Here is a 27,949-nt window from a genome sequence, read left to right on the forward strand (position 1 = left end):
ATACTCATTACCATCTTACTGAGCCCATTTTCCTCAAAAGAAAAGGCCTAAAACGAAACAGCAGTTCTTCCCATTAGCATTTGCTCCTCATTGTTTCTTTTTCTCAGCCTCTAGCATCTCTTTCAAACAATATTAAATATTGTGAATATATTATTATTTGTTTAGTCATTAATTTGGGACATTTCAATTTTTTGGATATTACAAATAACAGTGTGAAGTCCTTTGAAAGATTCCACCCAGCAGTGGATGGAAGATTCTAGACTCACAACCAAACTTTGGGTAGAGCACAGGAAGTCTTAATGAAAGAGTGAGGGTCAGGGGAGGATAAAAAGGACCCAGATGGGACAGGAGTTCCACAAGACAACCAACAGAGCCAACAAATCTTGGCCCAGGGGCCATCAGAGATTGATGCACCAACCAAGCACCATGCATGGAGAGGACCTAGACCCCCGGTCAGATGTAGCCAACAGGCAGCTCAGTCTCCATGTGGGTTCCCTAGTAAAGGAAGCAGGGGCTTTCTCTGACACGGACTCTGTTGACTGCTCTTTGATCTCTTTGATCACTTCCCCCTGGCAGGGCTACCTTTCCAGGCCACAGAGGAAGAGGATGCAGGTAATCCTGATGAGACTTGACAGCCTGGGGTCAGTTGGTAGGGGAGGAGGGCTTCCTCTTTCTGAGAACTAGGGAAGGAGGATAGAAGAGGTAGAAAGAGGAAGGGTGAGACTGGGAGGAGACGAGGGAGGGGGCTACTATTGGGATATAAAGTACATAAATTAAAAACAATAAAATGTTTTAAATGCCTGAAAAAAAAACAAATAGTAGTTCTAGTTGTGTAGTTACATGTCTGGCATTTTTAATAATTTTGAGTATATTCTTTGACCTGGAGGTTTTGCACCTTGTGAGAAATCTACATTGAAGTTTTAGAGAATAAACTATGTCCTGAAATAACCATGATAATCTATGACTTGCATTTTTTCTTCACAATAGAACAAGTCTGTATTTTCATTCTAGTACCTACAGACTCTTATCTCTAACTTGAATAGAGTGTCAGCTGTACCAGACTGTGTGAAATAAATCCCTCTTATAGGGAAACTAGAAACATCATTAAAGAGGACCTGAGCCACTTCCTGGAATCACCAACTCTTTGTAAAGGAGCCCCTCCCAGGTGTGCCCTCACACTGTATCCCCGCTACGTTGGAGCTTTCAAAGGCACTACAGTCTCTCCACTTTTCATACCTGTGTCTTGGGATCATCTTACCATCTACATCAGCTCTCAGGGGCCAGTCATTTATGGTAACTGTTTGAAATGTATATGAAACAATGGATAGACAGACCATGAGAGCCAAGAATTTGGAAATACACTAGTTCATTCACTGTTAAGGGTGTTCTATATCTAAATGCCTGGTCTGAAAGCTGGTGAGTTCCCTGACCTTCGTTGTGTGTGACACCAGGCAGGCCCACTTGGCAAGATTAATGCAAAGCTGATTTAGACTTCACTCAGGCAGCTGGATGAAATTTAAGATTACTACCAAACTTGAAAAACCCCAGGAATGTCAGCGTACAGAGGCTAAGAGATGTGTTCTAAACTCCGCAATGAGCAGCTGTGGGGCTGTGATGGGCTCTAACAATTCCTAACTTACTTTGAGTTCCCTCTTTCAAACTTCCCTCTTTCTGAAAGCAGCTGATAGTCTTCGGGAAGCTCGCACAGCACTGATGTGAGAGCGTTGCAGAGAGAAATACGTGAATTAAAAAATGGTTGGATTAGTTTCTAGTCATCCGTAAACTGAGAGTTGGGTTGTGACCATTTAAATAAGAGAGCAAACTGTGGGCGTGTGAATCAAGTTAAGCAGGGTAGTCTGTGAGGAGGTGTATCTTAGAGATCCCACGGAAAGCCCTTGGAGCTTCCAAGAAGAGGGAGGGGTTTTCTGTCATCATGGATTTTATATTGTGCTTAGTGGGCAAAAATTCTGGGTGGTTCTCCAGCAAACAGGTGAGATCAGTATATTCTTCTTTGTTAGAAACCAGAATTGAAGACTTCACTGGAGCTAGTCTGTTTTTTTCAAGATGTGCCTCTGTGCTCTGATTCTGGTGTATCTATCAGTCTGCATGGCAATGGGTGAGTTTAAAATACAAAATACTTACTCTGGGCAGAGGTAGTCAGAGATGTGTATAGAAGAAAGGCAAGATGGCTCTAATCCTACAGGGTTTTCACTCTCTCAGCCAGGGGTTGCTTGTGGTATGGCCTAGGCCAGGATTTACCTGGGACTGGACACCCTGGATCAGGAAAGGGTAACTGAGACCCAGCAGCACACAGGGTGCAGAAGGACAAGGAGTCCACCCAAAGAGGAACAAGGGCATCTCCGTTTTCCTAGTTTGCTGGATTGTATGTAGGAAGGATTAAGTAGGCTTTTGTTTCTAAAGTGCATAGAGTGGTGGTTAGTTGACAGAAAGTGTAACCAACAGAAACATGGATAAATAAATATTGATTTAAAGTGAAGTGGATTAAAAGAAATTGTGAGTTCTAGTCAAGGGTGTAATCACCATTGGAAAGGCATTTGTTACTAGGGGTTCCTAAAGGAAGGGGCTCAGGCTCAGCCAGGAGACATAAGAGCAGGGATTCTCGGTGACTTCCTCTTTAAGGTCTATTCTAAGTGAGGAAGTGAAGCAGCGTAAGCACGTATAGGGTTTGTGTGAATGGCAAGGAAATCTAGGGAACACTGTCTGCTCTGGTTGTACGATGTGAGATTCTAGGTGATGAAGGCAAGGGAAGTGGTCCACACTATGTGAAGGAAGTGGTTAGCATGCTGATGCTAGATTAGATAGAGCCCAAGAATAACAGTTCCTACAGGGTAATGGGGTCCTACAAATCAAAGTATCAGAAACACAGATTTAATTCATGGTTCGTACATGCCATAATATCAAATCTCAACATGTAAGCCATGTTGAGATCAACTGAGAAATTTAGACTCAAAAGATCATGTATGTACCCCAGGGTCTCCTGGAAATTCATGGTCTGGTGTACCTCTGGCTCATAAATCTAGAGCAAGTGCTCAGCCATCAGGGACCTGACAGCCTCATTCTTTCTTGAGTTTGCATTTCCTATGAATATAGGACACTGAGAAAGGTCAAGAACTGAGTGTAAACAATGGTAAAAAGGGGTTATGAAGAGCAACACTTCTCCACTGCTGCTTGTCCTGGCAATGCTACCCTATTTCCATATTTTGGAGGTCCATTCTTCCAAATACCTTATGTCCATCTGTTAAGTGGATTAGCTAGTGATTAGCAGTCACCTAGCAAGACACTGGGGGAACATTAAAGGGAGTAGGATGTAAATTTGGCATAAAGGAGGTGTCCAATATGTGAGCATTTCGTGTAATGCAAGTGGTATCAACAATGTTGGTAATATTCTCATCTCCCCTTCTCATTGTATCCAAACACACTTTACCTGGCTGTATGGGGAAAAGGTCATCACTGAACTAATACGCTCTATGCCAAAGTGATCTGTAACCAGACCCTCAACAATCTTGCCAATTTCTACACGTCTACTGCCCAGGAGTCCATGGTACATATCCTCCTGATACCACTCTTCTAGTTGTTCTCAGCCTAAGTTGTATCCATGCTTTTTTTTTCTTCTTTTTTGGCTCTCTCTCTTTTTTATTTACACTCCTCTCTCTACCATAAGGTCACATGCACTCATGCTGTGTTACTCACGAGCGGGTCAATCTTCTTCCAGTATTGTGATGACCAAATCCAGTGAGGTTTTGTTTGTTTGTTTGGTTTTTTGGTTTTGCTTCTTTTTGTTTTACTATTCATCCCAAGCTAGCCTAAACTTGAGGTGATCCTTGTCTTCAGCCTCAGTCACGAGTGTGTCCCATCATGCATTGCTAGTGGCATTATTTACCAAGGTATACCACTATCTTCATCTCAGAAGGAGCCAATATCCCCTGCTAATACTTTACTCTTAATTTCAGCCCCACATTAGGGCAGGGAACAAGTCCTCATTCCTCATACACATCTCCTTATTTCTTCATAGCAGTTTCCTCCTGATTATAAATGGACCCTATGCTCAGAATAAAGACTTTACATTTATTAACAACAACAAAATCAGCATTCAGGGTTGCCATCTGTGGATCTCCTCTCATCCATGTTTCCCAGGAATTCTGTTTTAGTGACATGGTAATAATGACACCAGTGACAAAAGGAGGCAAGTGCGGAATTGATTTCTAATGGCATCAGGCGTGGCCCCAAAGCCCGTAACCAGGATTTCTCAGAAGAATTTCCAGTGTTAATGGCTCTTCTCTCTATAAAGCTCATCTCAGACTTTGGATGGGGTTAAGATCTGACAATATAATTATCTTAAAATAAAAACATACATTTTTAGTTAAATATCATTAAATCAAAATATCACCATTCAGATATCAAATGTACATCTCTACTCCAATTTTCATTTGGTTTTATTTAAAGTAATTAGGAACAGAAACAATGACACATAACCCAAATATACACATTATGGAGTTGGCTATTGAAACCATGTGTCCTGGATACCATATTATAAGGTGCATTACCATGAAGATTCTCCAGTGCCACACACTATTTTTCTTTTTTATAAAGTCTGGGAATTTTTTTTGGGGGGCACATATTTTTTTTCTTTTTCTTTTTTTTATTAATTACACTTTATTCATTTTGTATCCCCCATAAGCCCCTCCCTCCTCCCCTCCCAATCCCGCCCTCCCTCTCCTTTCTGCATGCATGCCACTCCCCAAGTCCACTGATAAGGGAGGTTCTCCTCTCCTTTCTGATCTTAGTCTATCAGTTCACATCAAAAGTGGCTGCATTGTCCTCTACTGTGGTTGGGCACATATTTTAAGGAGCTTTTCATCCACATTATCTGTATCTAAAGGAGAACAATATGAAGAGAAGAGGAATTGTGTCTTATAAGCAACACGACTATTTACCACACAGTGAAACATCAAGATTGTTGGTGAGAAAAGATATGAATGTTCTTCTGCCTCTTGAAGAAGGACCAGATCAGTCCCCTCAGATCAAAAGCAGATAGAAGGAAGACTGTAGGCATGAGGTTATTGTGTAATTAAAATACTGATTTCTGTATTTCCCCATATTTGGTTGCAAGCCTTGTTATGAGAATCTCCTGTCTTAATGTTGTATAAACTCTGCTCCCCAGTGGTCGCCTGATATGTTAATAAAGCAGCTTACAGCCAGTCACTGAGCAGGGAGGAAAAGAGGGCTAGACTTCCTGCCAGAGAGGGAGGAGGAATTAGAGTATAGGGAAGTAAGGGATTCAGCCAGGAGATTCAGTTACTGGCTGAGGTCCAGGAGACTTGAAGAGAGAGAGCTCACCAAGGAAAGCTACAAAAATGCCTGTATCACAGGGATGTACACTGGGGGAAAACCAAATTATCCTAGAGGGTTAAGAGTAGAGTAATAACTACTCAGTTCTTGTGTTGTGAAGTTTATCATTAAAAAGGTATTATAGAGTCTCAGTTATTTGTGTGATAGTTGGGCTAAGAGAGAAACTAAGAGAATCCAACAAAGTTAAATAAAAATAACTGAATGAGATTTAAGCATCCTCCCTAGGGTCCTCCTTGTTGTTTAGCTTCTTTAGGTGTGAGGATTTTAGTAGAGCTATCCTATTTTATACGGCTAATATCCACTTATAAGTGAACGTATACCATGGGTGTTTCTGTTTCTAGGTTACCTCACTCAAGAGGTAGTTCCATCAAATTTCATGGTTTCCTTGTTTTTAATAGCTGAGTTGTATTCCACTGTGTAAATGTGCCACAGTTTCTGTATCCATTCCTCCAGAGTGGCAAATAGGATAGACACCAGAAGCGATGGAAGAAAGGGAACAGGATGGGACCCTATTATAGAGGGTCCTCTGAAGGTTTCACCCAACAGGGGATAGAAGCAGATGCTGAGACTCAGCCAAACTTTGGGCAGAGCACAGGAGTCTTATGGAAGAAGGGGGGTTAGAAGGACACAGAGGGGATAGGAGCCCCACAAGGAGATCAACAAAGCTAAAAAAAAATTGAGCCCAGGGGGTCCTGCAGAGACTGGTTCCCAAGAACCATGCATGGAGAGGACCTAAATCCCCAGCTCAGATGTAGCCAATAGGCAGCTTAGTCTCCATGTGGGTTTACTAGTAAGGGGAGCAGGGACTGTCTCTGACATGGATTCTGTTGCCTGCTCTTTGATCACTGCCCCCTGGTGGGGTGGCCTTTTCAGCTCACAGAGTCCTGATGAAACTTGATAAGCTATGGGTAGATAGCAGAAGAGAACTCCCCTTTTCAGTGGACTAAGAGAAGGGGATGCAGGGAAGACGGAGGGAGGATGGGATAGGGAAGAGTTGAGGGAGGGGCTTCAATTGAAATATACACTGAATAAATTGTAAATAAATAAATAAATAAATGGAAAAAAATAATTGTAACAAAAGACAGACGAGAAAGCTTCAAGGAGATGAGGAAAGATTTCCTGCTTTGCAAGAATGGAGCCAAAGGTTCAGACAGGGCTTGACATCCATTCTCTTTTACATAAGATGACACTACACAACACCACCAGGATATTTTAGAAGATCATTGTGTTTTGGGGACCAGAACTGTTCCTGCTTTCTTTTATCTCAGCATTTGGATGACCATTTTGTAATAAGGAGTAACTTCTTGTTCTGTTATCCAGCATGCACCTCTGCCTAGGATTTTATTGGACAGGAGTCTCCAGAGGCTTCTAAGAGTCAAACAAAGGTCTTGTTTACTTATGTCTATCCTGTTTTTGCAATGACCTTTGGCTGGATGCTTTTATAGCTCCAATTTCAGATTACCTTTTCATTAGGTGCTCTGTGGTCAGGGCAGTTTTCTACGTATGTCAGAAGCAAATGAAACCTATAGAAGCTCATGTGACTTATTCTATGCCACATCTTAAAACTGTGCAAACCCACTTAGAAAGCAGGTCTGACATTTTCCTTCTGATAAATGTATGTGTCCTCTCTTTGTCCAGCAGGCCATCCATCTTCACCACCCATGGTAGACACTATTTATGGCAAAGTCTTGGGAAAGTACGTGGGATTAGAAGGATTCACACAGCCCGTGGCTATCTTCCTGGGAATCCCCTTTGCCAGACCTCCTCTCGGGTCCCTGAGGTTTGCTCCGCCAGAGCCTGCAGAGCCCTGGAGATTTGTGAAGGACACCACCTCCCACCCCCCTATGTAAGCCACTGAGATGATCCGGTTCTTCTTATTGTTAGGAAATATGTATTGAGTGATGCAAAAAGAAATTAAGACAATTCTCTGATCTACTACACATTGTTCTGGAATCTCAAGAAGCATTTCAAAGCCATCATAGTTTCTAGCATCCTCTTCAGCACCCATCTTTGAACATCTCTTATGAGCCACACATGCTCTAGTAGATCTATTGATGATTCAGATAGCTTAGGTGGCTGCCTGGCCCACTGGTGGTGCCAACACCACTACGCTCTGGCTCACCCGTGTTGCCAACACCACACTGTCACTAAGTGTCCCAGTCTTAAATCTGATAGCATCCCAGAATTCAACACTGAAATTTGTCTACTTAGTCTCTAACTTGTTGTCATTAAGTTATTTTTGATATTCTTGATGGTTTAAATAACACCATGGTCAACACCTTATGGCTATTAATTACACATTCTGATGACTGCTTTAGGGTCAGTTCCAAGAAATAACATTTCTGAGGAATGAGTAAAGAGCTTTTTGTCGAGTTTCCCACTAGAAATATCCAAGTCTGTTGCTTTTATGAACGGATGAGGACATTCATTAACAGGCACCTGCCAGTGCCTGGACTCAGTAAAAGACTATCTTGTGGGCACTGGAGAGACAATTCAGCTGTTAAGAGCACTCGCTAATCTTGCAGAGGAACAGAATTTAGTTCCCATGACACACCCTGGGTGGCTCATAATTACCTGAAACTCCAGCTCCAGAGCATCCAGTGCCATGTCCTGACACCTATGAGCACCCGTATCCAATTGTGTATACCCACATACAGATACAAATACATCCATGTAAGTAAAAGTAAATTTAAAACATGAATAATTTGAGACTCTCGGGTAAACAAGATAATAATATAACAAATGGGACAATAATAAATATGAGTTAGTGTTGTGGAATTCATTCGGACAGTAGTGAAGTTGAATCTTTCCTCTCTTTGATATTTCAGTGATTACTTTTATGAGTATTATACCCCTTGCTTATATTGACATAAAAAAGATCTCACTGAAGAGAAATGTAGACACACCTTTTCTGGCTTTGTTTTAGCCACTTGGCAAGTTCATCATCCTGGCACTAAAAGCCTCACTGTTTCTTATGCCTACTGAGGCCAGTTTGGCTTCCTCCTGTGTTACAAAAGATTAGATAATGTTACTTATAATTTAGCTGGATTAAAAATACTGCACAGCATGAATCATTCTAGCTATGTGATCGTGGGCAGACTCTCAATCTCACCTGTCTTTGTTTGCTCAACTATAAACTGAGAGTAAAAATAGAATCCAAGTGTGGGGATGATTTGCCATAAGAGTTTGTACATTATGAGAATTTAAATCAGTACCAGACACTCTGGCAGGGATCAGTGACTGCTGCCAACTCTATATACCACATTTCATCGTTGAAATCGGTAATCAGATCATACAGTAGTGACTGCTGGAATAGGAAAGTAGTAAAAGACAGATGATAAACTCACATCACATGGACCTGGAAGTTTGGGGCCCAGAGCAAAGTGTAAGTTCACTCAGGACATTTCAGCACTTCTATGGGCGAGGCAGAATTAGAAGACGGTTCCTATGAGGTTATCACACAAAGGTATCACTGCTGACCCACAGCAGGCTGTCCTTGGAGGTAGCCCTTCTAGTGAATAGAAGTCTACCAAGCACTCAAGCCTGGAGGAGCACAGATATACTGCAGCTCAGTGTACAAAGTACAGTGGAGGGCAGAGCATTGTACAGGAAATGTGGGGACGTCATCTCTCAGAGGAGGGCACTATATGAGCATTTCTGTCCTTGTCCTGGAGCATCCCAAAGGCTCTGGAAAGGAGGAGGGATCAAGCTTATCTCCATCTTCAGTGTTAGGAGACTGTTCACATCCCAGGGTTCCCACTAGGGTTCTTTAGAGACGCTCTTACCGATTGCACCTAAGTCCAGTGCAGTTAAAACAGCTTCATTCACAGGGTCAAGCCTCCAAGTGCAATGCTGGGCTTTGGTCTGGGTGAGCATCTGGTGATTTCTCTCCCCTTTTAGGTGCTCTCAGGATGCAGTGGGAGGGCAGACGGTCAATGACCTTATAGCAAACAACAAGGAGAAAACCCCTCTCCAGTTTTCTGAAGACTGTCTCTACCTGAATGTTTACACACCTGCTGACTTGATGAAGAAGAGCAACAGGCTGCCGGTGAGGAACACACTGGTCAGACTGACTCCTGAGTTCCAGCATCCAGATCTCTGTGCAGCTGAAGGCAACACAGGCAGCTGGGCACAGGGCACCATGGTCGGCCTAATTTAAGGCTTCGTCCCACCATGGTTTTGCATATTTCACCCTGTCCCAAAGACATCAGACTGGCTTCCTGCCTAGAATTGCATCTCGATTTTTGCAAGCTTTCTTATGCTGCTAAAAGGGAAAAAAGATTACTTTCAGCTATTACATTACAGTCTTATCTCAGAGCAGTTAAAGGAAAATTCACAGTCAAGTTAGTACTAGAGAAAAATACATAGCCCAAGCTCTCTGCATAGTTAGAGAAATGGAGGGAGGAGGACACACAGAGGGATGACAGGACAAGAGCTTGGGTCTTCAGCATTCACACCAGTGCTCTTAAGCAGGGGCTGGCAAGGGAGATATGTGCTGCCTTTCTCTCCATATTGTCCATATTTCACTGGCAGGGGGGAATCTCAGGGCCCATGAGTGCTGTGTGTATAGAGGAGTATGGGCCAATCTCACACGTGCTCTTTCTGTGCTTTGCCTGCGATTTTATTGTTGCTTTCTCCCCTTCCTTGTTGCCTTTGGCACATGCTGATGGCCCAGTGAGTCAGCATTTCCCATAGAAATGAAGAGCCAGGGAAGGGCAGGCTGCCAGTTACAGGCCAGAGTCTTGGAGAGAAGCTACTGTATGAGAGATTCCTGATGTGTGGTAAGGCAGGTGTGAGCGCCCACCCAGTCCCCCTGACTCTCCTAGGCTACAGCTCAGAAGTGAAGGAGGACGCTGTGATCTGGAGAATGGTATCTTGTCCTAAAGGTGCTTAGCTTGTACAAGGAATAAATCTCACCTCCACTCACTTGTTTGTCTCTATTCTGGACTCAGTGTGTCTACACAGTCAGACTCTGGGTCAGTGAAAATAGGAACACACACCATTATGGAAAGACTTGCCTTCCAGGACCTTGTCATGTGGTCTGCACACACACACATACACACACACACACACACACACAAACACAAAATGTCTTGAGCATGTCATTGCTCACCAGCTCTTGAGCTCAGTCTTTACTCAAGATGAGTTTAACTCAGTCCTTCCTTGGACAGAATCAGTCCTATAGGAGGAGAAACAGATTCTCAGGGAACCTGGCAGTAAGACACCTCACCTGCAGCGCACACAGGTTCTTGAGCACAGGACCTGGGTTTGGATCCTTGGTCTACATTTCACTTGCTGAAAAACCAAGCCACCCTCTCAGCTTCTTATCCTCACATAGGCTCATGCATGCGAACACTCAGGGGTGACTATCTGGCTCCTGGCTCGATAGGCGGATCAGCAGCAGCAACACACCAGACAAAAGCGAGCTCTTTGCTAATGCCTTAGAGTTGCAGGGGTTATGATTTATGTCCAGCTTCAGGTTATTGAATAGTGGCCATAAGCTGCAGGGCATGGGAGCAAAGCCATGGGGCCAGGTGGCTCAGCCAGGCTCTATATTCCACCTTCGTTAAGGCTGTGTCTCAGGCTTGCCTATTTTTCTGTCTGTCAAAATTAGAAAGTATTAGCACCTACTTTGTGGATACATTTCAAATTGCTCAGAGTAGTCTTTCTGAGTCATTTTGTGTTAGCTTTATTAGTATTGTTATATAACTATATAGCATATAGGATGCTATGCAAAATTATAACTTTATCTTCTCTCCATTCTATGACACATGAGCATTTAAAATCAAAGAGTCATGAGGGAGGGGGTCTGTGGGGAAGAGAAGGTGGTGATGACTGTGATCTCCTCCTGGGCTTAGTCAGGAGAGACGAGGACGGAAAGGATCTTCTACCATCAGCTAGCACTAAATCACTTTGAGCGGTGGTCTCCTGGGTCTGGCCAAGAGAACCAAACAAGGAAATGCATGAGCTCCTCCTCAGTTCTACTTCTTATGACTAGGATGAGTCCTTTCTTGCTGTCCAGGTGATGGTGTGGATTCATGGAGGTGGACTGGTCGTGGGTGGGGCATCCACCTACAATGGACTGGCCCTCTCTGCACATGAAAACGTGGTGGTGGTGACCATTCAGTACCGCCTGGGCATCTGGGGATTCTTCAGGTAGGGCTTTGAACCTTTCTATCTCCCTTATTAAACTTGAATTGGCGTTTGTTTGTTTGTTTGTTTTTTAAATAGCAACATAACCAAAACTGACAAATTTATTTAGTTCAGAATGTGGGTAGCCCAAAGCCTAAAACTGGGCCATTTCATCAGAGTTGGGTGGTGAAAAGCTCTACCTTACACTGTGTTAGTGGAGGAAATGAAATTTAATCCATGGTCTAAAGAGCAAAGCACTTGAGAAGACAATAAACTGGAGAGAAGGGAGGGGCAGGTTAATTCCCTCGCTTGCTTTTAGTTGCTGTGTTAAAACATCATAACCAAAAGCATCTTGGGACAGAAAGCGATATTTGGCTTACACATCTCAATCATAGTTGATCACTGATTGAAGTTAGGGCAGGCATTTGAGCAAGGAAGTAAAGAAGGGACCGTGAAGGAATGCTCTTAACTGGCTTACTTTCCAGGGCCACCCACAGTAGGCTCCAACAAGTCAGCTTGTTCTGGTGGAGGCATTTGGTCAATTGTGGTTCTCTTTTCCCAGGTGGTTCTAGCTTGTTTTGACAAAAGACTATAAGCACAGGTAAAAGCTTTCACTGTCTCAGGAAGTAACCTGATATCTCTGAGTACACATATCATGAAAAAACAAAATTCCAGTGTGCCCAATGACCTAATTACCTTCCACCGGGCTTTACCTTGCACAGATTCTATCACAGCACAATGCTGTCACATTAGAGAACAAGGCCCCCGCACATGAACCCTCGTCACATCAATTGTGTCCAAAACATCAAATCTGCAAAATCAAAAAAGCGTTAGTGATGTCATTCTTCACGAGGTTGTTGCTCAACAGTTTGTTTGTGGTGTTTCCAGTTCCTTCTTTCTTGAACTCCATCTCTCTTCATTCCCCAGCCACACCTGTTCACTTCCTTCTGAGCTTCCTGGCATCTGTGGTAGATGTCTACCCACCAAATTATGCTTGCCTTGTTCATGCTGCTACCATTTAAGTACTCCTCCATTTTGACCTGTGCTGTCCCGCACACCACATTCTTTTGTGACAGGATCAGTACCAGCACTGCTCTTGCGTGTTTGACATCTTCTCACAGGAAAATCGGGATGGAGTGGGCTCTTGTAAGGAGCTTGGTTAGTGGTGCTGTAGGCAGGTTTTTTAACTCACCACGCCTGGCTGTTCTCAAGGCCAGTCATAACCTCTGCCAGTTGTCATTTCAAGCTCATGTGGCTCACTGCAGCAGCCATAGACAGTCTATTCTGGCATCTTTCAAAGGCCCCCAATCTTGGCTTTGGCCACTTCCTCCTCAGCTACTGTTTCTCAGTCTTCCACTCTCTGTCATCAGGCTATGTGTGTCTCCCTCTCTCCTGATTCCCTGAGTGAAGTACTTAACACAGTTCCCCATGTGTAGTCTTCATCTCTCCTTTGACCCCCAGGAACTCCTCTTTAGCTAATATCTCATGCCTCCTCTGGCTGTGTGCAAGGCACACTCCATTTCACAAGGCCTTTATCATCCACTGATTGTTCCCCACAACAAAGACCTTGGCTGTTTCCCAGAAGGTCCTTTTCATGGCAGTGGGCATCTCCAACTGCCTGTGTGCTCTGGACAAAGGCCCTGTAGGTTATGGGACTCCTTTTTTATTCCTACCCCCATCCAGCATCCATTCCCTTCATCTACTAAGCAGAACCCCAAGTCTCTGGCCTATTATTATAACCGCTCAGTTTTTATAAATTTGTAAATTTATTATGAGAGTGATCCACATAGTAGCATGGGAGACAGCAGCTGAGTCATGTCGGGTCCCTGCATAATGCTCCCTGTCATTTACAGCAACACAGAAAGCCTTTCCAGGGCCCCCAGTCTCTGTTCTACCTGCGTTTCTCAGTAACCATCCTCACACACTTGTTCACTCAGACTTGGGGTCTTTGCACCTGATACTTCTCCTAATCCAAAATTCATTATCTAGATGCTTATAAGACTTAGCTTCATTTTATTTTGACCTATACCAAATGCCACTGTCTCAGTGAGGCCTTCCCTGGTCATGAAACCTCAATTCTGCCTCATTATTTTACTCTGCCTCTTTCTTTGTGACTTACTTTCTCTAGTGGCATGACATACCCTTTGAATCTGTTGGTTGTGGTCTGTTATGTAAAATGAATGTAGTAAGATGTTACCTCTTTCTCAGAAGTACAGTTGGACAAATGATACTCAGTACATAGTTGCTAAAAGAAATAGTGAGAGCCTCACAATGATCATTGTAGGGATGAGAGGCAGGGCAAGTCCTCTGTGCCACGCTTCAGAGCATAGCCCGATTGTGGAAGGTCCACTGAGGAATCCCAGCCTGTCTGAAGTCCTGAGATCCTTGCCATTCTTTTTATTTTCTTGCAGCACAGGGGATGAACACAGCCGGGGGAACTGGGGTCACTTGGACCAGGTGGCCGCACTGCGCTGGGTCCAGGACAATATTGCCAACTTTGGAGGGGATCCAGGCTCTGTGACCATCTTTGGAGAGTCAGCAGGAAGTGAAAGTGTCTCTGTTCTCGTAAGTGTCCCTGGCAATCCATGCTTAGGTTTGATGAATCTGATAGAGCCTCCTGGAGACCTGTCACCCCCAAGGACCAAAGCCATCTTTACTCAGTACAGGAGTTCAGGAATCCTATTCATTACACACTAGATGGTGAAGAGCTAGGGACCAAACTAACTCCTTGGCTCCTAGAAAGTTCAGTGTTCAACTCTATGTTCCAGAGCTACAAGCATCTCCATCTCCAGTTATGGTGTAGGGCCCTGACAATCTATTCTTCTCACTGGGTTAACTTTTCTCCTTTATTAATCCTTTAGCATTAAGAGTCTGCTTCTCTTTGGAAATAGAGCTGAGTCTAAACCACAAAGAGGAAGAGTAGTTTCTAGGCTCCAGGGCAGATGTACATGCTATGGGTTCAAGTGCTAAAAGCCAACAGGGAACCCTGAAGTCTATTTTTGTGACTTGTCAATACTCAAAAGGGAGGGCAGTTGCCTCTGGGAGAGATAGATGGGCTTTGCTTTGAAGGTGGGTGAGAAGAGGAATGGGTAGAAGTGAGACAGACAAGTCCTAGTAGCAGATGTAGGACACAGAGGTATGAAGGTATCAGTGTGTTGCTGATGTGGGGAATGGAACTTAGAGAAATTCTGAGCAAAGCTATAGGAAGTTTGAGTGGACAGCAAGAACCCTACTGCTAACTCACAGTTAAGCAATGATACCCATCGCTAGTCTCTCTCTCTCTCTCTCTCTGTCTCTCTCCCTTACCCCTACCTCAATCAAGCTGTTAATTCATCAATCTATACATAGCTCTATCTGCATCCATTGATTATCTAGGAAGCAATGTTTTTATCCATATCATCCATCTATGGAAGCTGTCTATATATCTATCATTTGTTCATTGATATATGCATCTATTTATAATCTACCAATTCATCTCTCATTGTTTGTTTATCACATCTCTACTCTCTGACTTCATATAATCTAATTATGTTCCTTTTTTAACAGTGAAATTTTCTTTAATAATGCCATATGATATAAATATCTCCCCAAACATTATACTTTTACATAACATTATAATCTACAATTATACGTTATTCCACATTAAGACTGAGAAATTGCTTATTTATCCAATATCCTAATATAAGGGTATTGAAGCATTCCCAGTGTTTCCATTATTAAAAGTTCAATATTAATTAAATATATTTTTGTACCTCTGATCATTTCACATTTCATTTCCACATTCTTTCCTTCCTCCCCCTTTCTCTTTCACTTTACTGTTAGTTGTTCCATAAGCTATATCCTCAGCCCTCTTTTATCATGACCATTTTCTTAGGATAAGTTTTTATTAATAGAAATTCTATTGCAGGATTTGTGGCTAGGAATTGCCAAAACCATCTGTCAGGCAGTTTTGATCATCATGATGGAACTTACCACACACTTTCTGGCTCGTTTCTTAGTGTTTGCTCTGAGGTTTTGTGGGGGATCTCAGATCCAAGAAAAGTTTCAGAATCAGAAAAGTCAGAAAAGGTGAAGTGCCCTCATTTCCACAGAGCCCTGCAGTCCCTGCAGTAGGGCAAGGGAGAGGGTAGAAGGAGCCTTAAATGACAACAAGTACATAGAAACCATGAATTAGAGAGAGGGGGAGGCCAAGGGGCCCTGGGTACATGGGAGAAGTTCATTATAATCTCAAGAATTATTTTTAAAAGGGTAAGCTGACCCTTTTGTGTGTATAAATTCTTTTTTCCTTTCTCTTTTCTTCCAGGTGTTGTCTCCTATGGCTAAGAACCTCTTCCACAGGGCCATTTCTGAGAGTGGTGTGGTCTTCACTTCTGGCTTGTTTATGGAGAATTCCAGTTCACTGACTGAAGTAAGTCCCTTCCTAAACAACTCCTGTGTCCTATCCTCAGATTTCCTGGGGTTCTGGTGAGGGGTGGTCTTCTGGTTAGGAGACTTAACTCAAGGGATTCCTGAAGTAAGAATGGCTGAACAGAAAGGTTTTTAGGGATTTATCTACATCACATTCTGCAGGTATCTGACCTATCTTCCCAGAGGTATCCCAGAAGCAGAATGACACACGTGGTATATACTCACTTATAAGTGCATATTAGATATACAATATAGGATAAACATACTAAAATCTGTACACCTAAGGAAGCTAAGAAGGACCCTGGGTAAAATGCCTAATCCTCATTCAGAAAGGCAAATGGTATAGACATCATCTGGAAAGGGAGAAAACAGGGAAAGGCACAGGAGTCTACCACAGAGAGCCTCTGAAAGACTCTACCCAGCAAGGTATTAAAGCAGATGCTGAGACTCATAGCCAAATTTTGGGCAGAGTGCAGGGAATCTTATGAAAGAAGTGGGAAATAGTAAGACCTGGAGGGGACAGGAGCTCTACAAGGAGAGCAACAGAACCAAAAAATCTGGCCACAGGGTTCTTTTTTGAGACTGATATTCCAGTCAAGGACCATTCATTGAGATACCTAGAACCCCTGCAAAAAATGTTGCCCATGGCAGCTCAGTATCCAAGTAAGTTCCCTAGTAAGGGGAACAGGGACTGTCTCTGACATGAACTCAGTGGCTGGCTCTTTGATCACCTTCCCCTGAGGGGGAAGCAGCCTTACCAGTCCAGAGAGGAAGAAAATGCAGCCAGTCCTGATGAGACCTGATAGACTAGGGTCAGGTGGAAGGGGAGGAAGACCTCACCTATCAGTAGACTGTGGGAGGGACATGGGAGGAGAAGAAGGGGAGTGGGATTGGGAGGGGATGAAAGAGGGGGCTACATCTGGGATACAAAGTGAATAAATTGTAATAAATTAAAAAATTAAATTAAATTAAAAGATGCCTTGAAGTTCTGCATAGGTTCTGTGTAGAGACTGGGTTTCCTCCGGAGCATCCCACCTGTATTAGTTCTCATACGTACAGTGGCTGCTGGAAACTGAAGTCAAATGATGTCACCTCAGTAAGTGAGTGAGTAGATCTGAACCAGGATACTTGCTCTTCACTCATCTGTTACTGGCTTCTCTTAATATATTTTGATATTTTGTTCATTTTTAGTTATGAGAAAACAGAATTAGATATGTAAGTGACACATTGATATCTGATGTCACAATTATAACTATTAGAAGCAAAAATTTATAGACTCTGGGAACCACAGAAAACCTATTCTTTCTTTAAAATGGTATTTAGGGTAGAACCCACTGCCTACATCAAGTACAGGTACTGATATTGCTCTTGACCTCTGTGGTTGCCTGTTATGTCTTCCAGCAAGTTGCTGTTGCTGCTGGCTGTAAAACCACCACATCTGCTGTCATTGTTCACTGCCTGCGCCAGAAAACAGAGGAAGAGCTCTTAGAGATCACACAGAAAATGGTGGGTGTATAGTCTAGTGAACTTTCTTTACAGACTTGGACTCAGGCTTCATTCAGTCTTCTGTCATCTGACTCTAAATTTCCCAAGGCAGGTTTCCAGTTTATTTACTTATTTGTTTATCATTTTTATTTTTACCTTTTGGGAGCAATATTAGTCATTGAAGCCAACTGAGAATTTTCTGCTTTCTTTTTTATTTAATTTTTTTTTTCAGTTTTTAAAATTAAGATACAATTCCTTGAGCCCCTCTCCTTGCTTTCTCTCAAAGTCATGGCCTCTTCTTTAATTGTTGGGGTTTGTGTGTGTGTGTGTGTGTGTGTGTGTGTGTGTGTGTTGGGATGAGTATCAGGGAGCTTCTAGGAGTAACAGTTTTTTGTTATGAGAGCACACTTTTTTTTTTCCTAAAGCCTGAATAGGAGAAGAAATGAGTTGAAACAGAATCTTCAAGTAACTATTGTCTTAGTTTATGTTTGGAGCTGACTGCTCAGCAGATGTTATTGAGAATCTATACCTAAGCTTTCTGTTCTGTTTTGGATTCTCCCTGAAGTATGGTTGTCTCCTAGAAAGACAATAGTTAACAACACTCTACACCCTATCAGCTTAGAAACTGTCTAGCATCATTTGAACAATATTTTTAGTTTAAACTTTGTTGGATTGAAACTGTTATGCATTCAATTTGAACTATTAACTGTCTTCAGGAATATGGTGTCGCAGCTCACACCCAGGTGTATGAACTTTTGAAGTGAAAGTAGAAAAGGATTAGAAGGCTCCTCCTGTCCTGCTAGTTCCTACCACACCCAGCCCAACCTCCCTTTTTTTTAAATTACACTTTATTCACTTTGTATCCCCCCATAAGCCCCTCTCTCCTCCCTCCTGACCCCACCCTCCCTCCCCCTTCTTCACGCATGCCCCTCCCCAAGTCCACTGATAGGGGAGGTCCTCTTCTCCTTCCTTCTGATCTTAGTCTATCAGATCACATCAGGAGTGGCTGCATTGACATCTTCTGTGGCCTGGTAAGGCTGCTCCCCCCTCAGGGGGAGGTGATCAAAGAGCAGGCCAATCAGATTATGTCAGAGGCAGTCCCTCTTCCTATTACTATGTAATCCACTTGGACCCTGAACTGTCATGTGCTACATCTATGCAGGGGTTCTAGGTTATCTCCATGAATAGTCCTTGGTTAGAGTATGAATCTCTGGGATGTTCCCTGTGTTCAAATTTTCTGGTTCTGTTGCTCTCCTTGTGTGGTTCCCATCCTTTCCAGCTCTTACTATTTCCCACTTTTACATAAGATTCCATGCACTCTGCCCAACAGTTGGCCATAAGTCTCAGTGTCTGCTTTGATAGTTTGCAGGGCAGAGGCTTTCGGAGGCCCTCTGTGGCAAGTTCCTAGGTTGTTTCCTGTTTTCTTCTTCTTTTGATGCTCAACCTCTTTGCCTTTCAGGACAGGGATTGAGCATTTTAGTCAGGGTTCTCTCTCTTGATTAGTTCCAAAAGAGGCTCAAGCACACAATAAGGACATTTGCTCAACCATGTTTGTAGCAGCTTTATTTGTAATAGCCAGAAGATGGAAACAGCCCAGATGTCCCTCAACTGAAGAATGGATGCAAAAATTGTGGTACATCTACACAATCGAGTATTACTCAGCAATGAAAAATAAGGAAATCATGAAATCTGTAGGTAAATGGTGGGACCTAGAAAGGATCATCCTGAGTGAGCTGTCCCAGAAGCAGAAAGACACACATGGTATATACTCACTCATATAAACATATAACATAGGATAAACCTACCAACCTCCCTTTGATGCTGCTGCATTCTCTCCACTTTTTTCTACAGGAAAATTGGGGCAGTTTTACCACAATGGAACTTCTAAGGGTTTGAAGGAGGACGCAGGTTCAGGCAGGCAGACATTCTCCCCAGAGCTCCAGTGACCCTGGCTTTGAGTTCCAGGACATGTTGACTTTCAGATGACGCCCCTCCCTCATCATACTCCACCCTGTGCCTTGCGGAGAGGACCTCACCTAGGAGCATGTGCATCAGCCACAGGGGAACTAAATGCACAGTTCAAATAATCAGATTTTATACCAGGAAGGCTGACCACCACAATCTGCGTTTGTTTCCACAGAACTTTTTCAAGCTTGATTTACAGGGAGATACCAGAAAGGTAAGGATGTTTTAAGATTTGGAGTCTTGCAGTGTTAGCTCTTCAATTAACTATAGTTGGTAGAATTTTCCTTGGTGAAATCATACCAATTTTTTGTGTGTGCTTTTTATGCCCAGAGTAGCAAAATCACTTGATAGTTAACACAGTCAAAGAGACCAGAGGAGTGGCTGGCTCTAGTCTTCTAATTGCCAGTTAAGTGCTCCAAATCAGCAATTCTTTTTACCCATTTTTCTTTTTCATTCCTGCTCAAAGAAAAAAAAAAGTCCAATGGCAAGAGACGACACTAGAACTTTCCACTATCAGAAGGCTGAAATTACTGGCTAAGGGTCTTGGGAGTTCTTGTTGAGAACCACAGACCTCTCAGAAGGAAACAGGGCTCAGGAATCATATAGGCAGGAGCCTGAGATGTTAATAATGAGGAAACCACACCTCATTATACCTTATACAATGAAAACTCCAACAGGGCCCCCTATCCCACCTCCCAGCAGTGGCCAGGGTCTGGAAAAATAGTTAGCCAGTGTCCTATTCTCCGGTCATTTTCATTTCCCTCCCCTGGGGATCCCACCACTTTCCCTAAATGTTTGTGAAGCTAGAATGAGATCATTTAAGCTATTTAGTAAAATTTTAAGAAGTACTTACTTTGTGGCAGGTTATTATTACAAGCTGGGATACAGCAGCAAAACAAGCAAGATGTATGTCCCTCTTGGGGAATTTCATCCTGGAGGATGATGTAAAATAGAAAAAAATGTTGAACTATGTTATGGGTCTTGGTAATGGTTAAGATAAAAGAGAAAGTTAAGGTGGGGACAGAATTAGCCAGTGGATACATATAAAGAAGGTCACAGATGACTGCTTGAAGAGCTGAGATCATCTGAGTCAAACTCTGGAAGAAACCTGTGAGGAAACTGGGAGGAAGAAGAGGAGATAAGAAGGCCTGCTTCAGGAGGGCAGTGTGTTTGGAGCAGTGGCAGGGAGAAAAGAGTAGGCTTGAGATTGGGGAGGTGGCAGAGATTGAAAGGGAAGTGGTCACAGAGGGGGTTGGGTTTTGATGTAGTGTAAAGGGGGAGATGTTCAGACAACTGCACAGAGCTATGACACGGTGAGTTTGAAAATGTTTCTTTCTTCAACATGTAGAAATATCTTATATGAAAGGGGTAGAGGAGATGCAGAGACCAACTTGGAGGTCTGTTGGAAGAGGCAACACAGGCAAAGACAGTGGCAAATTCTATAGCTGTCAGAGAAGTAGGATGGTAAAGGAATAGTTGACAGGACTTAACTGGTGGATATTGTATAAACTGTAAGAAGAGAGGCAGAAAGAGGGTTCCTGGCCCTGTCACCACACCATTGGCTTCAGCCCGCACTTAGTGGACAGTGCCAATGACTGTAGTTCTTCTAGACAGCCATCTTAATGTTCTCACAGGAGCGCTGCCCCAAGGAGTGCTCGTCCTTGAGGTCCCTTTTTTTTTTTAATTTACCATCTCTTTCTCACACCACCATTTCATTTCATGTCATGTAACACCATAGGCTTACCCATATGAACACAAGGTAGGCCATGCAGAATGGAAAAGCCCAAGATAACTTACAGGGAAGATATCCTTGCTTCCTCTGTCACTGTAGTAAATACTCTAGATAAGCAACTGATAAGGCAAAGGGTTTGTTTTGGTAGGCCATTTTGAGGTTCTTTCCACGGTTAGTTGATATTGCTTTGCGACAGTAGCAGGAAGAGGGAAAGGATGGGGAGCCCATGGTCTGCTTCAAGAGCACATTTTCAATAACCTGAACTATACTGGAATCTGATTCTTAAAGATTCTGAATCCCATAGCAGCACAGTCGACAGACCAAGACTACTGCACATGGACCTTTAGAAGACATTTAAGATCCAAATCGCAGCACCTTCATTGAGTTAGATATTTAGTGTCTGAGAGAGTCAGAGGTATGCCAGATGTATGTTGTGCTCTGCTGTGTGAGCACCTTTCTAAGCCCTCTCTAGGTTGTTCCTCCACCACATGTGAGGCTCAGGCAGTCCTGGGATTAGACCTGCATGAAATCAGTGTTAATGAAACAGCATCCAAAAGTGGGAGAGGATATTTGTCTATCTGAGAGTGAGGCCATTCTGGGTGTGGTCACGTGGTACCTACAGTGTGTGATAAAACTTTGAAAAAGGTAAGGAACCATCTAAATCAGTAGATTCACATGTTCAACATTCACACAAGGGTGATGATTTTTTTTTAAAAAAAGTGTACAGCGTGATTGTGAGGCTGAAACAATATAATGTTATGTTACCCAGGGTGGGAGAAATAATAAATTCTACACATCCTTTTTCCATTAATTCTTAAAAACAACAACAACAACAACAACAAAACCCAAGTATGTGGTATAATGTGCATTTAAGCAGGACATCACACATAATATATGAGTACTGGCATTATTGTGGTGAGAGGCTCAGAGGAAAAATACTATGCATTTTCCCTGAAACAATGAGTTAGTATTCACTAATTTAACCTTCATGGCAACCTTTTGGACCTAAGTTTAAGGAACAGTGCTAAGTCTAGGTAATGTGCAATAATTGAAGTGTATGTTACACGATACATGTTTGAATCAAGGATCCACCTCTCCCTTCTTTGCCACCATTACTTTGCTACAGACAGATATCCTTAGTTAGACTTTTGACTCGAGACATTTAGCTCCCTTTTAAGGATTCTGAGTGTCTATGGCCATGGGCTGCAGTCATGGGGTTTATATTCCATTAGGAGCAATGAGGTCTATGTTCCAGTCATAGCCATGGACTTTATGTTCTAGCCACAGTCACGGGGGCTACATCCAGCTTCCCCCTTAGACAGGCAGGGTGGGAGATGCTGGTGATGTCACTGTGCGGCTCTCTTTCCCAGCATTATCCCTTCACACCAACTGTGCTTGATGGGGTGGTGCTGCCAAAGGCACCAGAAGAGATCCTGGCAGAGAAGAGCTTCAACACCGTGCCCTACATTGTGGGCATCAACAAGCAAGAGTTTGGTTGGATTCTGCCAATGGTGAGGCATAAACAGAACTGTTAGACAGATGACCCCCCCCCACCAATTACTCATCTAGCCTGTGCATCCACGAGCTCTTTGTTCAAGCCTTGCTTGATATCTAGGGCAGCTGTCCCAACTGTTATGAATGGATTCTTCCAGACATCACCTATCTGTCTCCTGCGAAATGCAGGCCTGGGAATGCGTTGTTTTTGTTTCTCCTTTAATGAATCCTCAAATTCTTGGGTTGGATGGGCCTGTAGAGATAACAATTGTGCCAATGAAATAACCAAATGAACCAAATATGGAGTTGAGACTTCAGAAGCATCAGGCTAGGACACTGAAAGATCCATTTGTACTTACCCTCTCAGGATCCCCTTGGCTGCTTTTGATGCCTCAGGGCCAGTGTTCAGAAAAGGGTTATCAGTGGGTTTACATTTGCATCTAATAGGTAAGAAGAGGGTTTCTTCTTTAAAGATTATAGAACTCATCTCCTCAACAGTGGTATAGAATTCATCGACAGGCAGGCTTAGAAGGGGTTTGCGGTGACTTACCCTGCAGAAACAGTCCTGGAGTCAGGACTCTGAGAGTGGAGCTTTCGAGGGCGTGGCATGTGCTCTCAGACATGCAGAGGGTTTTGCAGCTCTTACTGAGAGATTTCAGATGTCATCAAAGAACCCACCCATAATCCCATAATGGCTGTAAGGGTGGCTTCCTTAGTCAGTGGGGTCTGTGAGGACAGCCTGTTCCTCTATCCTGCGGTTTTCTGCTTCTTCTTTAGCTTTGTCTAAGATGTTCCCCCACTGCCTAAGGGAACATTGTCCCCCAAACCTGATAAATAGGTATGTAGGTGTCTTCATTTAATTCCTTGAGCTTCTGTATACAAATCCATCTGTTTTATCAAACTCACAGGAGGCCCATACCCACTGGTGAGCAGGGAGAGCCTTCATCCTTCAGTGGACAGGATAGTTTTCCTGTTTATTTCTTCCTGGTAATTCCTGAGGACTCACAAGCACATAACTCTTTTTTAAAACAGCTAATGGAATTTCCACCAACTGATGTAAAACTGGACAAAAAGATGGTCTCCTTGCTCCTGACGAAGTCTGCTTATTTCTTCGTAAGCATCTTGTGATTTCCTGGTAATTGGCTGAGGGACTGGTCCAAATTACAGATCATTAATTACAATACCAAAAACAAACAAACAAACAAACCAAAACCAAAACCAAAAACCAAACCAAAACAACCAAACAACAACAACAACAACAAAAAACCAAGACTGGGACTTTTTACCCAATATTTCCAACTTTCTGATTCTACCATCCCAGGAGGAATTTATAATGGACACAGAAAGCTCACAATTAACCAATCCTTCTCAATTGGCAGGGAAAACAAAAACGCAGTGCTCAGTTGGAAGTGCTCACTTTCTTCATTCATTTCAGAACATACCAGAGGATGGAATTCCAGATGCCATGGAGAAATATTCAATAGACACAGATGACCCAGTCACAAACAGAGACTTGTTCCTGGAGTTGATTGGGGATGTGATGTTTGCTGTACCATCTGTGATTGTATCTCGGGGCCACAGAGGTGAGTCCAACAGGTTGGATGGCAGCCAATAGACATACAAGCTTTGGTCTCTAACCAGTTCATGTCCTAGCATAGACAGGTGAAAGCTTCTTGTGGTGAGACCTCAGAGTCTGGTTCATGAAAGGCTCTGTTCTTTCTGTTCAGTTTCTGACAGCAACAGTGTCTAATGGCAGGATGTAAATACAAATGGTTAATTTGTGAGTTGATCCCAGGAAAGATCACCGAGGGAGGTGCGGGGTGACACAGGAAGGAGATGAAGACCAATCAGTGATGCACTGCCAAGCACATGTCCACTGTGTACATTTGGTGCTGGGGAAGGCTGAGAATAATCAGATGATAAGTCTCAGGGCTGTTCCATGTGAGCAGTGTGGGAGGATATTCATTCATCACTGCACATTTGTCTTGGTGTGCTTTGGTCTGCTGCACACATGGGCAAAAGTGTGGGCAGGGAACATCTTGAGGCAAAAGGTCTGGACATAGAAGTCAGGCTTCCTTGCCCAGACAAAATGCCTGCCATAAACACTATGTTGGAAGAGAGACTTATGTGGGGCATGCTTTTAAAGCATTGTGAGTAGACTTTCCTTTGTGTCTCTGAGGTGAGACGCAACATTGTTTGGGGAAGCATAGTGGAAGAAACATGCTGACTTCATGGCATACCAGAAACAAACAAACAAACAAACAAACAAACAAACAAAAACATGCAGGAAGTGGTCAAGAAAGTTATATCTCCAAGGATTCTCCCCTACGGGCACAATTTATTTTTAATATGTGGAAATACTATTTGACATTCATTTGTTGATTTGCTCTGCTTTGATTTTATTCTCTTTACTTATTATTTGTAAGTACTTAGGGAATCTATAGTGTTTCTACATATAAAAACGTGCTGCCCATGAACATTGTTGCATGTCTGACTTTCCTATTTCGATGCCTTCTTTTTCTTTTGTCAGATGGTTGAGGCAAACTTCCAAAACTATGTTAAGCCAAAGTAACGTGTGAGGTAACCTTTGACTTGTTTCAAATTCTAGAGGAAAATATTTTCGTTCAACTTTTTATCATGAAAGTTGAATTTTATCAAATATTTTTCTGCATATAATGAGGTGATTATTTTGCCCCTCTGCATGTAACATGGAGTAGCACAGTCCTTGTGTGTGTTAAACTGTGTCATTTAATTGGTTTTCTGGTATTCTGTCAAGTATTTCTTGAAGTGCCTTGTCTTATTTTCAAATCCATATGATTTTGGAAAGATTTGGGAAAGAGCTGGAAATGTTCTGTTGAGTTTTGAAGAAATTAGGCAAGAATTTGGGCTATCTGGTTCCCAGATCTTTAAAAATTTGTTGTTATTCTTTGGGGAAATTGCCACTTTTCTTTAACATAAAATTTTGATCACTAATTCAAGTACATTCACCATTGATCTCCATATCACCTGTTTCTTCTTTGTTCAGCTTTGGTAGACTTTATTGGACAAATAGTTCATCTGCTTCTTCCATGTGATCCAATCTGTATTCTTACGGTTGTTTGTAATAATCTCTCATGATCCTTTGAATTCCTGTGGCACATAGTGTGAAGCTATACTGTTTTTTTATGATTTTATATACTTGATTCTGCTCTGATTTTTTTTTTTTGCCTGATGGATCTAGCTAAATTTTGCTGATATTGTTTATCTTATAAAACCTTTTAAACCTTCATACTCTCACAAATCTCTCTGTTTTTCTTTGACCCCCTTCTCTCTGGCTGTTTAACTCAGTTCCCCAAACATTCCAGGTGAGCACTCTATCAACTGGACAGCATTCTCAGGTTAAGGGAAATAAACTTGACTTAGTAAGATAAATATAGTGTGTATCTCCTCATATGTGGAGCTTAGATTTAAATTTGTATGAATGTATGAATGGAAGGGAGAAACTAGAAAAAAAAATGAGCAAAGAGGCAATCTTAAAAAAGAGGGAAGAAGAAAGAGGACAATGTTATATATGTATCCTAAAAGTAGAATAAGGGGTATTGTTAGAAGAAAGGGGACAAGCAAGTGGGTGGAATGGGCATAGAGGAGGGCAGTCAGGGGAAGAAATAAATAAAATGTGTATGGAAATACAGCAATGAAAAACACACTATGCTTCATGCTAACTTAAAACATGAATTAATAAAATACAGAGAACACTTTCAGGCAAACACTTGGATTTGTTTCTCACTCCATGAAACGACTGAGCAAAACATGGAAAATGTTCAAAACCAGCCAGAGAGAAAGAGACTTAGTAGGCTGTAGATCTTCTTGGAATGAGCGTGCACTAGTGTGTCACCATCAGCATGTACCTGGTTTGCTTGTGGGTGTATTTTATTCATTAGTTTTTATGTCCATGAATGTCTGACTCAAATGCTACCTCCACTTGCGCTTGTTAGGCAGCCACCAGCACACCCAGGTGATTCACTGAGTGCATTCTTCTGCTTTGCTTATGAACAGTGGTTCCTGCACACGTAGAGGCCTATACACCATCCAAGTCCCCCCCCAGTGTCATAAACTGTACACGAATCCATGTCTTCCCAGATGCTGGAGCCCCCACCTACATGTACGAATTTCAGTATCACCCAAGCTTCTCATCAGAACTGAAACCTAAGACAGTGATTGGAGACCACATAGATGAAATCTACTCTGTCTTCGGTGCTCCAATTTTAAGAGGTAATAGTGCTTTGTTCCCTGTGTTTTAGGATGTTTGCTCCTCTAATATTTCTTTAAATTGTGAATTTGTGAGTTTTAAGGGGAAATTGAGAAATTACCCAATTGCAAGAAATAGACTCAAATGAGGATGCCATTGAGCTGCAGCATCTGAATCCTGAATAAGGAAGAGCTGGATGGTAAGCATGGAAAACAAAGCCAACCAGCCAGGAATGAACTACACAACTATTCCTGAGTCCTGGATCATTCATTTGCAACCTGAAAGTACACACCAGCTAAACATAACCTTCTTGCAATGAACAATCAGACACAGAAATTTTGGAGTTAGGATCTGTACGCTGCATTTCTAACAAGCTATTGCTGGTTTGTGAAATGCATATTGAGTTACTAATATATATATTTCCCTCAGAAGGTGCCTCAGAAGAGGAGACCAACCTCAGCAAGATGATGATGAAATTTTGGGCCAACTTTGCTCGGAATGGGTGAGACTAGCACAAGACATTGAGCAAGATAGGATCATTGGGAATGGGTGAATTTCAAAGCTTAAGGGAGGAACTACCATCCCATGACCACAGTGCTCTGACAGTGGTGATCCCCAATTTCTCGTTGTGTGGAAGCCTTTGGCAGAGATAAAGCAGAGATCCCTATAAATTTCACATGAATGTAGAAACACACAGCAACTTTAAGAAATTCTGTTTGATTCTGTTTTCAGGAATCCCAATGGGAAGGGGCTGCCCCATTGGCCAGAGTATGACCAAAAGGAAGGGTATCTGAAGATTGGAGCCACCACCCAGAAAGCCCAGAGACTGAAAGGGGAGGAAGTGGCTTTCTGGACTGAGCTCAGGACCAAGAAACCTCCCCAGACAGTGCACACTGAGCTATGAATGGGAGGCTTTGCCAGTCTCAAAAGACTGGCAAAGTCGAGATCAGGACACTTCATAGAACATGTTTCTTGGCAAAAGATGAAACTTTGAGAAGATCAGAGAATTTTGTCATAGTGATAGGAAGAGGCGGGGAGGGGAATGGTTGTACCTCAATTTAGTAAATAAATGTTCATTTTTAGAGCAATCCAGTGTCTTCGTTTCCACCTACCTTAGATTGAAGAAGACAAATAGA

The 27,949-nt window shown here is 42.6% G+C and overlaps 1 protein-coding gene across 2 annotated transcripts; it reads left to right on the forward strand.

Moving 5' to 3' along the window:
* The first annotated feature begins 2,014 nt into the window (after window positions 1-2,014).
* Window positions 2,015-27,901, forward strand: LOC110562841 (carboxylesterase 1E-like). 2 transcript variants are annotated; one of them, XM_021659725.2, is made up of 14 exons: window positions 2,015-2,116; window positions 7,009-7,216; window positions 9,271-9,418; window positions 11,393-11,526; window positions 13,914-14,067; window positions 15,806-15,910; window positions 17,311-17,415; window positions 19,535-19,573; window positions 22,462-22,602; window positions 23,618-23,698; window positions 24,021-24,168; window positions 26,705-26,836; window positions 27,243-27,315; window positions 27,546-27,901. In XM_021659725.2, exons 1-14 carry the CDS (start codon window positions 2,065-2,067, stop codon window positions 27,715-27,717), a joined length of 1,692 nt encoding a protein of 563 aa, XP_021515400.1. In that variant the 5' UTR covers window positions 2,015-2,064; the 3' UTR covers window positions 27,718-27,901. The 2 variants fall into 2 exon arrangements, with proteins under 2 accessions (XP_021515400.1, XP_021515401.1); XM_021659726.2 differs by having other exon boundaries at window positions 2,065-2,116; window positions 7,012-7,216; window positions 27,546-27,760.
* Window positions 27,902-27,949: the final 48 nt, after the last annotated feature.

Source organism: Meriones unguiculatus, chromosome 10 (genome assembly GCF_030254825.1).
Source record: "Meriones unguiculatus strain TT.TT164.6M chromosome 10, Bangor_MerUng_6.1, whole genome shotgun sequence".
NCBI lineage: Eukaryota > Metazoa > Chordata > Mammalia > Rodentia > Muridae > Meriones > Meriones unguiculatus.

Coding starts and splice junctions, on each gene's coding strand:
- LOC110562841 (XM_021659725.2), top strand. CDS start 2,065: ATGTGCCTCTGTGCTCTGATTCTGGTGTATCTATCAGTCTGCATGGCA. Junction 22,603..23,617: donor TTGGTTGGATTCTGCCAATG/GTGAGGCATAAA, acceptor TTTTTAAAACAG/CTAATGGAATTTCCACCAAC. Junction 27,316..27,545: donor GCCAACTTTGCTCGGAATGG/GTGAGACTAGCA, acceptor TTCTGTTTTCAG/GAATCCCAATGGGAAGGGGC.